Source organism: Cataglyphis hispanica, chromosome 26 (assembly GCF_021464435.1).
Source record: "Cataglyphis hispanica isolate Lineage 1 chromosome 26, ULB_Chis1_1.0, whole genome shotgun sequence".
Classification (NCBI taxonomy): Eukaryota; Metazoa; Arthropoda; class Insecta; order Hymenoptera; family Formicidae; genus Cataglyphis; species Cataglyphis hispanica.
In genome coordinates, this window is record NC_065979.1 from 2272845 (window position 1) to 2291439 (window position 18595).

At 30.5% G+C, this 18595-nt stretch overlaps 1 protein-coding gene across 1 annotated transcript in view; it reads right to left on the minus strand.

Annotated features, from left to right (window-relative positions):
* LOC126858580 (tRNA dimethylallyltransferase) overlaps nt 1-18595 on the minus strand; it is a 110916-nt gene that overhangs the window by 50145 nt on the left and 42176 nt on the right. The window contains exon 4 of the mRNA XM_050609037.1: nt 2432-2567. Within this exon, the coding sequence (XP_050464994.1) occupies nt 2432-2567 (136 nt within the window). The remainder of the gene's footprint in view (nt 1-2431; nt 2568-18595) is intronic.

Sequence of the window (18595 nt, forward strand, 5' to 3'; positions counted from 1 at the left end):
ATATGTATATACATACACACATATCGACATTTTTTTTTAATATGTTTTTTCAACGTTTTAGAGCATTCTGAACACATTGGCATCAAAATATAAAAAAAAATTTTCGACAAAAACAAAGCTTCCTCTATGAGGAAGCAATAATAAATAACTTATTTATTAATTTAAGGTCTATGTCTAGTCGAATCCTGTAAAAAATTTCCGTAAAAATTCTCTGAGATATTTTTGTTTAAAATTTCAGGTAAAAAAAATATTTTAAACATTTTTTGTGATGTCAATTTCTTAAAATAATTTTTTTTTTTTTATTGTACGCGTTTTTATACTTTTCATTCGTACGAAGAAAAAACACAAAGTCACTTATTAAGTTTCAGCTGCTAGATTTACAAGTATACTGAAAATAAAACTGAATAACTTTGATTAAGATAAAATTTTTTAACTTGCATAATATTTTTATTTTTTATTATTAAAAATTAAAATAAAGAATATGTAATAGATATTTTCTTAAAACATTGAATACATAAGCAGAAATAGATAATGATATAGATATTTATAATATATTTTAAACACATAATTTACAACATGATTTATTCACAGATTATCTATTGTTTATAAGAGCCAAATTATCAAAGCAAAATTTTTTAAAAAAATTCCCTGAGTTTGAACAGAATTCCCTGATTTTTCCAGATATAAAAAAATTCCCTGACAATTCCAGGTTAGGTTTTTCCATGTTTTTTCAGAAAGTAGACACCCTATAATTATTTAATTTTTCATGTTCTAGCCTTAATTTGCCTCACACGCTTACAATACTCATATTAACCTACGCACACATGAGCATTAATAAGAAGCAGAATCATATTTCACGTAAATTCATATAATACGCTACGAATAATACTTTATTCATAAGAAAGAAACAAAAAACTTAATACCATTGCAAATGTTGAAACACGATATCTCGCATACTTGTGCGGCCAATTCTGAAGCTGACATTTATTATTTGTACGAAAGTATCTCTTAAATTGTTTTTCTATTCACGAGCGGTGTAGCAGAACGATGGAGATCAATTAATGACGCGGAAAGCGCTATTAGCAAAATGACAGTTCTCGTGACAGTGTAGCTGTCAGTCGGCACTTCCGCTGCTACTTCTAAATTACACTTCAATGAATATTCCCGATGAAATAACGCGCCGCCTACAGTCCTTTTTTGCCTGGCACCCATGTATGTAACAAGTGATTACATATTAAATCCGATAAATTTGCAAGATATACAATCAATGCCACCACCTCGTAATTGGCCTGTAATTTATAGCCTCTCGAAATACGTTGTTCAAAGCACACGTGATTTAACACATACATTCGTTTTGAAATGGTGTAACTTTATGATAACACCGTAATCTTGATATCGCGTTGAAGTAGTTAGAATAAGTTGGACCGCCAAATAATGTTCTCTGTGATATTCGCCGCGAGAATCCTTGGACAGTGATTTCTTTCAAGAGCGGTAAGTCGAAGGAAATATCTCTGCTGAAAGTGGCACTATCGATTATCTCGACCTATCGTAGGCGATGATAAAGCAGACCGAGCAGTATTCCAAAGCGATAAACTTTATAGTTTATCAAGAAAAACGAACAGCGCGATAGGATTATTTAAGTCAGTTAAAATCTCGAAAACGAATATCAGTCTCTCGTTAGTACCTGAATTAATCTAAAGAAAACCTTAAAAAAGATCATCGCATTGAATATAGTTTTTAACGCATGAAAGCGCGATGTTCACGCGATACTTTCGCACATTCTCATGTAAACGGCGATAATTCCCGTCCTTCGGATTTTTCTATCGCACTCGTAAAGTGATATTTATGAATATTTATCACGGCGCACTGAACATGGCGTCGTCAAATAGTACGATGCTTCTAGAACGTCGATAAAACGAACCCCAAGACATATCGAGCACAATAAACTTTAACTACACAGAACGCAATAATACTATATGTATAATCAGTAGTGTAAACGTCTTTTCTGCTTAAACCAATGATTGACGTCAAATAATTTATTCACAATTTGTTTTATCTGATGAGAGCACATTTCCGTCATGTGGATTTCTAAAAACAAGAGCTTCAACATGTAAACGGGGTTAGAAGGTTAGAAAATTTTAAGGTTAGAAAATGGTAGATTTTCTACCATGAACTTTGCTCAAGCGTTCGCATTGATTTCCGCTCAAGGGAAAAATGGATCGGAAACCAATAAATATACTGACAGAGACAGAGACTGTGAAAAGTGATGTTCTCTGGGAAACACGACGGTAAATTCAAGCGGAGAATAGTTCCGTCGTTATTTTGGTAATACATCATAGGGTCTGTCTGTGGCAATAGAATACACCGATATCGATCTCACCGACGTATATCAAATCTAATGTATCAAAAGAACGTGGTCACGTGCACGAACCTTATTGCAGCGCAGCCACAGGATAATGGAATTTGGATATCTGAGGGGTCCTCCTAATCCGCAGCCACCGGCGGTGCGTTGGGCTTTCAGGAGCTCCGAATGCGTTTTTCCGTGTTGATGGAAAACTTCCAAAGATCTGTAACAAATTCAATCGCGAATCTTCGTCAATTCCGCTTTTAACGATCTTAATCCTATCCATTCTGTTACTTTGAAATTATCTATTCAATTATCTATCAAATTATCTATCAAATTATCTATTCAATTATCTATCAAATTATCTATCATTCTTTTCTTTGAAATTATAATTGTATATGTAAAGTTCCTTTTAAAATTTCATAAAAAATAATTAAATTTTTGATATATTAATTATATGAAATTATTGAAAGTATTAATTATGATATGAACACCAAAATATAATAAAATTTTATCACTGATTTATATCATTTAATAAAAATTATACACATACATATATTGTCGATTTATTAATCCATATAATATATTAATAATGCAATATTTTATCTTACCGAACGTTAGATTATTTAGATAATTTATCGAAACGGAAAAAGGTGTTGTCTAAGTAATTAGATTACAAATATATCCGCTATCACTGGTTAATATAAAGATATAAATCACTCGATTATGTGCGATAAAATTTAATATATAATATTCAAGTAATACGTATGTTACTTATTTTTATATCAATAAATGCGTGTGTTATATAGACACAAAGCATGTTCATACTCATAAACGATCCGAAATGGTCTCGCGCAGTCTCGTAAATCTGTCGATCGTAAAAATGCATGTCTATTTAATCGCTTTTAAACATTGAGTATACTAAACTTCTCGATTTAAGAGTCGCGTTCGACGTTACTTTCATCATCATAGCATTCAGCCATTTTGCGAAAGCCTTTCGATATCTTTCGGCTGAATATGCCGAAGTTCATTCGAGATCAAATTTTATGTCGGGCGATAAATGATTTCACGGAAACATATCATTTAAAGATCATTCTATCGTAAATTATCGCAAATCGTTGCGTCTCACGCATGAATTATTAAGGAGGGAAACAAGTGTAACAACTAGAAAGATTATTTTTAAGAATTTTTTTTTGATAAATAATTTTTTTTCATATTATTTATTAGCAAAGTACATAATTTAAACTTTTTGTGAAATTTTCATTAAAAAATATTAATATTTGTAGCTATAATAACCAATAAGGTAAGTCGCGTAAAAAAAATAAGCGCATGCATAGCGGTCTGAAAGCTCTAAAACAAAAAAAAATTTATTTTTTTAAGGATGTTCTGGATGTACAATAATAGCAAAAAACTGTCAAAATTAAAAAAAAAAAATATATATTTCTTGCATTTATACTATTTGAAAAATCAAACAAATAAATCCAAATTATGAAAAAAATTAAAGTATCACAAGATAATATGGATTTTGACGTCTTCGTAAAAGAAAATAATTAATATTTTTCCTAATTTATGGCAAAAACTTTTGATCGTGAATACTCTCCGAAATCAACTGCAAGAAACAATGAAAAACGAGTAATTTGCAGAAAGAGAGAAAGAGACAAATAATATTTTTGCATAATTTCTAGTAAATAGCTTTTAAACAAATAAGTGGATCTAAATCAAGTTTTGCACAAATTTTTATTGGAGTTTTCATAATATGTGTGAAAATTTTGATTTCATTGGTAATATTTTTTTCTTGTTAAATTTGTCAATAAGTGCTACAATACGCAATTTTCCATAAGAATCAATAGTAATTTTAAACTTAAATAATTTTCAAACCGTTAAGAAAATTATGTTTAGATTTTGCACAGATATTCAGAAAAAATAGTAGAATAATTTACGAAATTGTCATATTTTTATTAATATTTCGATATATTACTTCCTTAAAATATGAGATAACTCCAATTGCACATACGAAATTTTCAATGATTGAATAATTTTTTTTTTTAATAACATTAAAAAACAGAGATTTGAATTGTTCATCAATTTTAAAAAATTGATGAACTTTCTTTTCAAAAATGCGCCATTTTGTAACAAATTATTTTTTTTTTTAATTCGTACGTACAACTAAAACTATTGTTTCATATTTTACAAAAATACTTGTCTTTTTTCAGAACTTTCATTAGTTCCAGTTCGCTACGCGTATGTCCGTTTTTAAGGCAGCTCACAATATTGGCTACTGTAATTATAAAAATTAATATTTTTAACAAAATTTTTTAACGAAAATTTCACAAAAAATAATTTAAATTATGTAATGTTAACGTGATCTGGAAAAAAAATTATTTACCAAAACAAAAAAAATTCTTAAAAATAGCCTTTTTTTCTTTAAGCTGTTACTGGTTTCCCTCCTTAAAGACCCGTTCAGTAAACGATCGGAAACATCGGAAATAATAATATTCCAATTTTGTAATTAGCAATTGTCATTGCATCCTTATTAATTACACGCTTTAACAAGCGCTATAATATCGTGATTCTTATCTCGACGCTTAAAATATGCAGTATCAAATTGGGAACAAACAGTATCTCGCGCCAATTAGGTTTAGAAGTTATCGCGTTTCAGTAAATACCAGAGTACCATGCTCGATGCAAAATAATTATAAATTGCTATTACAATTTCGATGATGCTGCCTTGAGTGACTCGTCGATCAAACTCAAACAGTTACCTGCGAAAAAGGCAAAGAGGATAATGACTGAATGAGAACGGACAGAGGATGACAAATTTCTGACAAGTGCGACCACGTGTATAAATACATGTCGACATACACTCGGTCGATGATAGTAGAAACAAAGGGCTCTTTATAAGCCTGTGGTAAAAGCTATCTATCAAAAGTTACGATCTATTCAACTGCTCTGATTGACGATGAAAGTTGCCTAATTCCCAGACTGGGTCGTCGTCGTCATCATCGCTGAGAAAATGGATCCCGGGAGAGGTCTAAAAGTGACTTCAATTCGGGCGAACTTGTCGACGTCGTCGGGTCTAAGCATCACTTTCTATTTCCGTGATGCAGTCGTCAGCGTTCTAAGCGAGTCCGACGAGATAGGGTGGGGGAGACAAAAAAAAAAAAAAAAGATGAAAATTAGACGCACCGAGACGGTGTGAAGGAAACGGCGCCGCAAACGAGGTAAACGACCCAAATGTCTCTGGCAATTGGATAAAATTTATTGGCCTAGGTTAGGCTATAGAACTAATGTAAGACACTTGATTATGAAAAGAGGTCTTTATAGAGATAGCACAATTTTGTCATCGTTATAAATAATATTAATTAATAATATTAAGTGCGATATTATTAGAAATAAATAATTATCTTTCATAATCTCATTAGAAACTTATAAAAATTCAATTGTTTTTAATTTTAACATTAAAAAATTAATATGTTACCTTTTAATCTGACTTCAGTTATCTTACGTCACTTTAGTCACTTTATTTACTTACTAAAAAAGAAAAATATTTGACTTGCGTAGTGTTAACATTATTTAAATAAAATTCTCAAAAAACTTATTTATCGAAAGCAAATCTTGATAGCAAAAATTTTCAATGGAAATATTCGAGAACCACTTTCAAATCAGTGCACAATCTCCATTGCAGAAATACATATATATTTCCTTACGAGAGGAGATAGCTCTGCAATAAATATGCAGTTTGTTCAGAGACTTCCGTGAAATGCATACATACGAGAAACTTTACATCTATATATATAAAAGAACGATGTCGTTAAAAATCTTCTCGTAGTTTCTCTCTGTAAGACAATTTAAACTTATCCGGCAAAACTTAGTGCTGTTCCACGGCTCATATATCTTAGTCGCTCGACTTTAGTAAGCAGGTTCGCTGAAGAATTTCAACGTAACACGAGTTAAAGCAACATACTAAGAAGCCAGGCGCTTCGAATAATGGCTATAGTCGTTTTCGAATCGCATTGACTTCTCGCTAACTTCTCTCACGAAGTAATTATGAAAATGCGGAATGAACACACAATGCGTCGTGCAAAGTTATGCAAGCGCAATATGGCACTTCACGTTATATTTTTGACAAGCCGATAGGAAATTCGATCGCTCGCAGGAATTTGCCATCGACGAGAAAACGGAGAAACGAGGTTCGCATTTTTTTTTTTTTGATTAAAAATGCTAATAAGAGAAAAAGAGAGAGAGAAAGAGAAGTTTCTCTCTCAAAATATTTTTCACTCGAAAAAGAAGAATGTCAATTTTAAATCAAATAAATTAGTGAATAAAGTCTACGTTTTAATATATTTATTTGGAAATATCTAATGCATCTGTTTTACCGTGAAAAAATAAATTATAAAAGATGATGGAATTATACGTAGTTAATATTTATTATAAAAGCCTATTAAGATACGTTCAATATAACATATAAAAAAAAAATTTATCAATTTTGAATAGAATAAATTAGTGAATGAAGTTTTAGATATGTTTATTTGAAGATATTGAATGCATCTCTTTTATCGCAAAAAAAAAATAAACTTTAATATGTAGCTAATATTATAAAAGACTATTATATAAGATATATACATTCATATATCAATAAATAATACATAAAAAAAAGATTTTCGTAAATAAAATAAATGTAATAATACGTGTCTCTTTCTCTTGTCAATATTCCAAAAAATATTTTTCACTCATCAAAAAATATTTTTCATTCATTAAAAATATTTTTCATAACTCGATTAGATATTTTCTCATCAAATGTTGCAAAATCCATAAAGTATTATCGTTTGCTGCAATAAATAAAATTATATTTGTAGAAGTGCCGAATAAAATAAAATAAATAATAAAAATAAAAATACGAATATAAATCTATCTTTTTTTTTTAATTATAAATGTTAGGGATAAAAAATTATTAATTTTGTATAAAAATTATTGAATAGTAATTAATTTTTATCATTTTAACGAGATGTTCGCACATGTATATAATAAAACGCGTTTAGCAGATGAACGAATCTAGAACTTATGTGTGTTAATGCTGTTCTCGGAATTTGCACAGAAGAATTTGTCTGCCCCCATTCGTAATCGCGATCCTAAAAGCCTAAACATCCGGCATGGTATTCCGACATAATTAATACAGCTTTCATCAAGCCGTCACGCGATTATTTGGTCAAAGCCCACCCACTCACTTTTAACACAAACGAATGTCACATCCGATGACTTATAAACCATCGTCACAATTCATTCGAAATCGCGCGAAATTTTCTTGTCATTAACAATTAGTATTACGATTAGTATTACGAACAACAACAACTTTTCATATCATTAGAGATCGACGAATCATAAATATTCTGTGACATGCAACGGATATAATTGGCAATAATTAATGGAATGGCGATTTGGAACATTCTTTCATATAACACTGTTATCTTCAAATCATTGAATATAATCGATGACTTCGTATTTTTTAAGATTGATTGATTAATATTGTAAAATAATATATAACTTAATGCATTATATAACGAAATAATATAATACTAATATCATAGATACATATAATAGAATTATCATAATATAAAATAATTGACAAGATTGAAAAGCAAGAAAAAGTTAATATCCATAAATTCTCTTTACGTCATGCATGAAAACCACTTTAATTGTAACTGACATACGTTATGGATTATTTAAATACATATTTTACATCTTAAAATATGCTTTCTATTAAAGTTCGCGCGAATAAAATATTCACAAAAACATTATTAAATTGAAACTCTTATTCAAAATTACATTTTCAAATTAAAGAATGTATTTAGCAGCTACGATATGCATATAAGAAGAAATAATAAATTTCATTAATAATTTCATTAATGTTGTTGTCTGACTTCCGCAAATTCTGATATTTGTCTAAATTTTTTTATATGAATAGAATATCATTAAAAGATGGTTGGTATTGAATTTGATGAGAATTCGTAAAAGGATTTATTTTTTGTGAAATTTTGAATTTTTCAATAAATGTATGTGCATGCTGTAACTTCCATAAATTTTGAGATATTGGACTAAATATTTTTACATGAATAAAATATCATTAAAGGATGGTTGATATTTAATTTGATAAGATTTGATGAAAGAGTTCATTTTTTCTTAAATTTGAATTTTTTTTTTTTAAAGGGTGTGGTTGCTCTAACCCGCAAATTTTGAGATATCGAGCTAAATATTTTTACATTAATAGAGTATCATTAAAGGATGGTTGGTATTGAATTTAATGAGAATTGATAAATTGATTCATTTGACTTTTACTAAAAAAAAGATGTGGTTGCTCTAACTTCATTAAATTTTGAGATATCGGGCTAAATATTTTTACATTATTAGAATATCATTAAAGGATGGTTGATATTTAATTTGATAAGATTTGATGAAAGAGTTCATTTTTTCTTAAATTTGAATTTTTTTTTTTTAAAGGGTGCGGTTGCTCTAACCCGCAAATTTTGAGATATCGAGCTAAATATTTTTACATTAATAGAGTATCATTAAAGGATGGTTGGTATTAAATTTAATGAGAATTTATAAATTGATTCATTTGACTTTTACTAAAAAAAAAGATGTGGTTGCTCTAACTTCATTAAATTTTGAGATATCGGGCTAAATATTTTTACATTATTAGAATATCATTAAAGCGTGATTGGTATTGAATTTGATTAGAATTGTTGAAAAGATTCATTTTTTTATGAAATTTTGAATTTTGCAATGAATGTTTGTTCACGACCTAATTTCTGCAAATTTTTTAAATATTAGATTAAGTTGTTTTATATGAATAGAATATCAATAAATTATGATTGGTAAAACTATTTTAGAGCCTCGGAAATTGATATCATTTCAATTTGTAATTACGATTACTGATATTATAAAAAAAAGGAAATAAAATTATGAAGAAGTCATGGCAAGTTTTTAATTTGCACAATTTTTTTATTTATTTTGTATAACGCTTAATAAAAGAATTATTATTGAGTAAAGTTTGGCCAATCATTGCCGATCTTTAGCGCACGTGGGTGAACCGTGACAGCTGAACGCTCACGCACACTACCAAGCGTGCGGCTCACTGATATGCGTCCGGCTAAAGATCAGCGATGATTAGCCAGACTTTACTCAATAATAATTCTTTTATTAAGTGTTATACAAAAAAATGATAAAAGACTTTCCTGTTTGGTTTAATTCGCTCTAACTACACATTACGGGTGGGGCGATTATTATCAAACACCCTGTATAATTATTATATAATTATTATATAATCATTATACATATAACTGCCTATTATCAACTCTTCGATATCTACACATTTTGAATCTTTTGCAACTATGATGCTGCATTTTCCGATTTAATTACTCATCACATATACTCCGGAATAGATCCCGGGAATCGTTTTATTCGTCATGTAGAATACCTTTATGTTTTTCAAAGATTTGCCAAACATAAAATTTCGTATGCAGATATTGAAGGGGAACGAGAGAGCTTCAGTGGTTCATCGGCCGAATTATCGAGGCGAATTCTAATAAGGCCTAATCTACCGGATAAGAAGATCAACGGAGAACCGCTTGGATAAAGATAGATATATTTGATTCCTCATTAAGTGATCCGCTTTAATTAGGTCGGTTCACATTACGAAACGGGACGCAGATATTGATATCGCGACACGTGACTTTATCATCAAGGTTCGCCTCATATCGCGTTGGTCCAGATCTCTTATAATAATTGTATGTGAAAAATGCTAAAAAAAATTAGAGAACACTTATCATACCCTAAAAGTTGGGCTATTTTCAAATTGCTGAAGCTCGAAGAGAAATCATTGTAGACGAAAAATTAAAAAAGTATTTTAAAGCTTGAAATTTCAACTTTAACGCACTGTCGATGATTTTAAAAAATTTTATTATTTTCTCATTTTCAAAAAATATAAATTTAGCTTCAAACTCGTGTAATTCGATGAAAAAAATTGCAGAAAAATTTTATAAAAGCATTTTGAAGGCAAAATATTGTAGTTTATGGAGCTTGAGTTGATTTTTTTCGAGAGAAATTTTTTTATCGAGCTGCAGAGTGTCGAATATATGTAATTTTAAGGAAGAAAATACGGTGTTCTCTTTTAAAGCACAGAACAAGGAAGATAAAATTTTTTTTTTAAATTTGCACACTCAATACGCTGAGAAGTCATTTTGATAGTAAGATACAGCGACAATTGTCTGGATAAAAGACGCCGCAGTGAAAAGACTGTCTTCGGAAACGAGTATCTACGGATCGGATCGCGATCCGCATCGCAGCTTCGATTCGCCATTTCTTACGAGTCGCCCGCTTTTCTTCATCAGGGCCGCAAATCGTCCGATATCGATTGTGCAATTCTTAGCGGCGCGTAATCGACTGGAATTGGAAAAGACGGCGGATAGCGAGTGGAAAAGACGACTTTCTCCCGGGAATCAATCTTAGGATACCTCTCGTAGAACATTATTTCCACAACGCGCCACATTTCGTAAATTATGTACTTTATATTTTTAGCGATAACCGCAACAAATTCAATTGATATACGAATTAATAAAATTAATTTTCGAATGTAAACTGGAAGCCATCCTAAGCAGAAAGGCAAGGATTAATAAATGCAATAAAATTAATTTTCGTATCGATATATCTCTCTATGATGCCAAAATATTCTTTCAACGATAATAAATTAAATAAAATAATATATTATAATATTAATTTATTAAATTAACTTAATTTATTAAATTAATTTAATAAACTACTTAATATTAATTTAATAAATTACTAAATATTAATTTATTATAATAGATATAACAAGACATGTACTTTTTTCAACAAAATATAAACATATAATCTAATTATCTAAAATAAGAGAAAGAATTCGTAATTTATATTGTACTCATTCTTTGCTTGTATTCTTTTTTATCCGATCAATTTTGTTTGTCTGAATATATTATTTTAATTATTGAATTTTTATTTAAATTATTGACATTATAAATATAGATTAGCTATGACGCTTTTGACATATTCGAGTTATTCACAATTTATTGTTTATTGTTCAATATCTAAGAAATAAAACGAAAACGGTAGATCCAATTCCAGAACAATCGCTATTTATCGAGGATAGATTTAGCTATTGTTCGCAGTCCGAAACAATATCCGCATGCCACGAGACAGGCACTATTCGCGTGCCGTCGAGCAACATACGCACGTGTCGCTTGTCGCTCAATCATCTATTCTTCATGTTTCACGTGTGCCACTGACGACGATTCTCTCGATCGCCCCCGCACGCTCCGATTTTCGATCGGTCGTCGAGCGCGCAAACGACGCTATACATACTTTGCATCACGTTGTATTTGGGACGGCGGCGGAATGGGGTCAGCGCGTTAAATCTAGCGATAGGTGCACATACACACACATCGCAAATGCGAGCGATTCGTTATGTCGTACTTTCCCCTGCGCGTTAGATTTCTCGATCCGCCAACATCGTCGTGCTCGCCGCCATTACGCGAACAAGGCGCATAAAGCGAAATATGCAAGGAGAACGTACGTATATACGTACGCCGGCCACAGAGATAATACGAGATTAGAATTTTACGAGCCGTTTCGCGCGGCAAAAGGCCACTTTCCACTCGCATTTTCATTCGTAGGCAAGTTAAACTCGTTGCCATAAATCGTATTGCCACAACGGGCTCCATGTAGACTCCAGGGCTACGATACAACATATGGCAGATATTGTTAGTAATGGGAATATCAAAATCTGTATATTCCCATTACTAGAATTGTATGATTCCTCTATTTGCATTGATAACTAAATTTTAACGCGAGTGATAAAATCGAATGAGTGGGAGTATCAGAAAAGAGAGAGGACATAACCTCTTTGAGGAGATCTGACATCAGCTGTTTATGGCGAATGTTACGTTTATTGCACTTGTCATGTAATTCTTCAAACTTTCATATTATATAAGCCGATAACAAGAAGAGAAATTACGTTCTTGATATGATTATGTTCGACAATATTAAACACCAATAAAAAATAACTGTATTTTCAACTACAAAAATTTATTAATGCTATCTTACCATAAGAATGTGGATTTTTATAATTTTGTATTATTTGTATACAATATTTTGTTTTTATTGCAACTGATATAATTTGATGAAATACAAAAAAAGGTTTAGAAAAAAACTATTATGCAATCTTTCAAAAAGTTAAAGTGTTTGAAATTCAAAAAGTTAGAGCTTCATATTTTAATTGAAGAGGAGAGAGAGAAGTATGGTGGTTTTATTTCTTTATTGCAAAATTTTAATTTTTGTTTTTTTATAGAATTTCCATATATTTAATTATTTATGTTAGCTAAAACGAATGAAATATTTCGTATGATGGCAGAAGAGATTTAAAAGATCATTGCCCTGAGCATATGCTCCTTGTGAAAATTACAATGGCACACAATGAAATTAGCATCCTCCACTCGTAAATTATTTGCAGCGCTAAGAGAAAAATATAATTTTCGAACATCTTACCTATATTATTTACGTATATTGCAGCGTTCCAGTTATCAGTAATTATGTGATAAAAGCATTATTCTTACGGTGATAAAAATCTACGTGGGAAAAAAATCAAAAAAATTTATTATAACAAATGCAACATTTCGGTTTTTCCTCCTTCTTCCTTCCCCATATTCAAAAATATGATTTTATCATAAATTTTAGTATAATTATTTATAATATATAAAGCTTGCATCAGATTTTTTCCGTATAAACAGTATAATTAAGAAAGAAAACCAGTGTAACGGCTAAAAAAAAGCTATTTTTAAGGATTTTTTTCCTAATAAATATTTTTTAAAATTATTTTACAAATATCAAAAAGTATAATTCAAAATTCTTTTGGAAAAATTTAGTATAATTCAATTTTTTGAAAAATTTTCATTAAAAAAAATTTTCGTTAAAAAATATTAATATTTATAGCTACAATAGCCAATAGTATAAGTCGTCTTAAGAAACAAACGGACGCATGTGCAGCAGACTAACAAAAGTTCTAAAACAAAAAAAAAAGAAAAATAAGCATTTTCTTAAAATACGAAACAATAGCTTCAGTTGCACGTAAGGAATTATCGATTGAATAATTTTTTTTTTTTGTAACAGAGATTAACTATTCATCGATTTTGGAATTTTTTTTTTTCAAAAGTCCGCCATTTTGAAACAAATTATTTTTTTTTAATTTGTAAGTACATTTAAAATTTTTGTCTTGTATTTTAAGAAAATACTTATTTTTTTTCAGGACTTCCGTTGACCCGCTACGCATGCACCTGTTCTTTTTAAGGCGATTCACACTATTGGCTGTTAGCTACAAAGATTAATATTTTTATAACAAAAATTTCATAAAAAGTTCAAATTATGTACTTTGTAATTTTAATAATGATTTAAGAAAAAAAGAAAATTATTTACCAGCAAAAGAATCCTTAAAAGTAATTCCTTTTTTCATCATTACATTGGTTTGCCTTTTAAAAAATAAATAAACCAATTGTGCATAATTAATAACAATCAAATAATACCTTCACAATTATTCTTATATCTATACATAAAAGTGTAAGAAAATAATCATACATTACACATTGAGTGTCCTCAGGATTAAAATCTAAGCACGAGTAGAAATTATCTTTATTGAAATTGGATCGTTTTACCTCTTATAAGGCAAACGAAACGCCATTTTGTTTTCCATGGCACATTTGGCTGAAAAAAAATCTCGTCGCGATACTTCATTCCAAGTGGCAATGACAGAAGTACTTGCTTGGCCAAGGTTGTGCCAAGACTAGAAGGAAAAAGAGAGAAAGAAAGGGAGAGAATCGTGGGTAAAATCTATCTCTCGCCGGAGAGTGGTTCTGGAGCGTTGCCAAAAAGGAGAGCACGGACAGACCTTAGTCATCCCGCAGGAGCCTCGAACTCAAGTAGTAGGAAGCGCGCGAAGGACGGTAAAGGCGGGACTGCCGCAACCGCCGTCATCTAATAAAAGACAAGCGTAACGTAATTCCACCCGCGCTCCAATAATAGTGCCATCGTTTAACGGCGCTTCCGTCGTCGGCACGTTCCCTTGCCGACACCCTGGACTATTCTCATCGTCGAGGGCGCACGATTATTCGAGAATTCGACGAGCCGCGAACGTCACGTCGCATGAGAAAATAGGAAAATTTCGAGAGAATTGGATGTAGCGCAATTGAAATCGCGAGAGTAGGCCATTTACACTCGTACCATTTTATTTCACCAGAAAGATCACCTCAAAATTTTCTGTCTCTCAAAAATATTGTAAAAATATTTTTAATGTCATTTAACAAGATTTTTCATGTCGTTAAAAAATTTATTTCAAATTTATTTTATTTATAATATTAAAATACGCAAGATTTTTATGACACTCCATACTCGTTGGAAAATTTGACTTTAATAAAAAATTTTTTTCTACTTATAGTTTCTATCCTTTCAGTCTTTAATTTTCAGAAGGATTACACAGTTAAAAAAAAAAGAGGTCAAAATTGTCAAAATCAAAAATAATGGTCTCAATATAAAAATTTGAGTTTTGATATCCGCCATATTGAATCCATCATTTTAAATTTAACAATTTTGACATTGGGTTCGTATTCATCGATCTAAAAAAAAACTCTTAAGTTTAAATAAACAAAATTGAAAGTTTAAAATATATATATGGTAAATTGTCAACGACATAAGTCACAGCACTAATTTCTGCAATATATTCCATATTTAACCATGAATATCTTATTAACCATAACTGACATCAAGAATTTCTTTTGAGGTTTGAAAATCGTAATAACATACCTTATTTTGATTGTAATAAAACTTATCCAGAATGTCACATATCGTTATAACATGACAAAGTTCGTGAAAATATTGTTTTTCGCAACTTTAATTGCAAATTTCTCAAAATTCTGATGTGATAGAACAATTTCAAAACCGGATTCGTGTTCAGCATCCAAAAACGTATAAAAAATGATAGTCCCATTCCGATGTTCAAAAAGTCATTTTCTATTGAACGGTGTTATATATCTCTTGGTCATCAAGTTCCAAAACGTCACGTCGAATTTTTTAATCAGTGAACGCCCCTAAATGTACAAGCCACTTCCAATCATTATCATCGACAATCGGCAATTCGTAATCAAACAAAGTATAGATCACCTGTTCATATTTAAGTCCCGGCGCTAATAAACGTTCAGGTTGAGGTTAGGGCACGGGATTGGCGAGATCCCGGAGTCTCTTGTTTTTTCCTCGAGGTAAGTCGATATATTACGTCCACTTAGGAAACATCGTTGGTGTGAACATAAATGTTTAGCATCCTTCTACATAGCGGCGCGAAGCGAGATAAAAATAAAAAAAAAACAGTGGAAATATCGAAGGAAGAGTTATCGGACGGTGTTAAAACTCAGCGCGAGTCGAGGTACGGAGCGTAGGAAAAGGTCTAAGTTCCAATCGCGATAATGAAATACATAATTGTTTTTTAACAGCGCGAAAGTTAGCCTGAGATGAAAAAAAAAATCTAATAACCTGTGTGACGCATTATCGCGTACACAGCGATCGAATCGATCAAGCCATTTGGTTATAAGTTCGTTATCCTATTAAGGTTAAGAATAAAAGTAAACGTAATAAAGATAAAGTACACAATATAACGGAAGATGATGTAAAAAGATGAAAATGAAAAGTGTCGATCGATAAAGTTTCGTGAACAAAGCGTCAACAAGCGTTGATGCCGATCATTTTTATCTGATAATATGATTATCGTGTTATATATTCGAAAAGTGATGTAAATTTGACAATATCGCGATAATTAATATTAGCGTCGTATAAATTATAATAGACATTTCCAAAGCAAACTTAATTATTTATAGAGAGAGAATAGAAATATTGTAAAAGTTTTTGAAATATTTTTATAAGCTTGTGTATATGTGTATGTAAAATAATTCATTGCCATGCTGTCGAAAAGAGAATTTGTACGGTACCAAATAATTTGACAAAAAAAAGACAAATTATAAAGATTACCTTAAAAGAAGATTGCAATTTGTCATTTGATGACAAGATTAAACGGAACATGTAACACGGACATATATGGATAAATTTCCTAATAACATATTATTTACCAAACCAATTCAACAAGATCAAATTTACTCGGCTGTTTTATAAATTGCGCTGAGTGACATGTGAATCGGATACCGCCATATAAAGGGATAAGCATTATTAATGGATAGGCATGCATGTCATTTATTTCCCCGGGAATACTTTCGTAGTAAAATGATATTCTCGCTGTGTAATAATATTTCACAAGAATGCGCACACATTCTCTAACGTAAAATTTATTTCTCTATAAAATAACATTCTTTATTTTTATTGCTATTTTTCTGCCATTTTCTGTTTATATTCGATTTAATATGCATATTAATCGGCTAAAAATCTAAATATTTGCCTATTACAAATCTAAGTATGAGAGATTTGTAATAGATAAAGAAACGTATTTCAGATACAAAATTCCATATGTCTATAGCATGAATATTTAAAGTCTGACAGTCTAATAATTTAAAACAAAATTCCTCGAGAAGTTAATTAGCGCAAGCTGTCATTTTAATTTCATTTTCTTCCTATAAGCCATTTGAAGCAAAAATAGCATGTGTTAAACGCAATATAATTATATTATTGTTGCCTCACTAATACAAGCGGAGATTTTCGCGATGAATTTCAATGGACCAGAAATAGAATGCGGAATATTAGCTAATTGGGATTATTGGAATTATTTCACTAAAGTTACTTGAAATTCCAGCTCTGCGGGTCAATCGCAGAGTGCAGAATTATTATGCATATTTACACACACTGATTACAAATGGCTGCCGAAAAATCTCATTTAATAATAACGTGCTAATGCAATTCATAAAGAATATACATGCATTCTTAAATTTATGACAGAAGACGCTCGCTGCTATTATTCCCAATATCTTGCATTTATGAAGTCAATAATCGTGCTTAGATCAGAAATCTAAATAAGTCTAAATAAAATCTTGGGCATTTAAGAGCTGTATAAAATAATTTCCATATTTTCTTTATAACATTTTAAGATATATATCGTATTAATATTTTATTATTATGATTTCATTAAATATTTAAGTAGTTAAAATATTTGCTGAATTCTTCTATTAAATTGCTTAACATATATTATTACTGAACTATGTGTTGTACATTCAAGGTCAAAATTCGATGACGTTGAATTTTGATGTAAAATATAAAAAAATTAATTTTTTTTTATTTGGAAACATTTAATTTAAAGAGTGCTGAAAAAATTCAATTTAAAGAGAGTTAATTGACAAATACTCGTAACAAAATTATAAAAAATAATTTTCTAAAATAAAGAAAGAAAGTAAATATCAAAGTTTAATGCAAACACTTTTGATAATCCTTTGTAAGAGCAGAAAAAAAGGAGATTTTTTAATTGGCTGTTGGATTTCAGTCTTATTTAATACTGAATTTTTTTCAATCTACGTTAAGTTCACAAATCTTTTACAAAATTTATTACAAGTTAGTTGGTTAAGTTAAAATGCAGCGTGGTCAAATCATATAAAACAGAACATTAATATGAATCATATTACAAATTAATATAAAAATTAATAAAAAGTAATCACAAAGAAAGAGAGATATAAGGGAGAAAATATCTACAATTTTTGATGCTGTCCGATTGTAGAAAGTAAAGTTTGGAATAATAAATCTTAAAACTTAATCAATTTTATTTTATTTTTTTAAATATTTTCTGGGCCGTCCAGAAATTTAATTACAAGATTGCGCACTTTCTTATTCTCACTATCAGCACATATACAAACATCGTGCTTTCATTAAGAAGTTGATGCGAAATTATCAATCCAACCGCGTTTTTCTCCGTAAATTAACTCCGTAAAACGGAGCAACTTTTGTCCGCTCGATTTTATTTATTTTTTTTTTTTTCAACCGCTTGAGTTTGATCGACGAGTCATTCCCTGTCGTTGATCTTTCGATCACGAATCGTAATTATCACATACCCGGATCGTTATGGAATTTATCAGGGAGAACACGCCCTACCGGAACGTTACGTAACGGTGCAACACCGAGAGGCCGCCACGATTTCTTACGGAACAGGCACTTTAAGTAGTCCGTTAGTTGTGCGTCACACGTGTATGTACG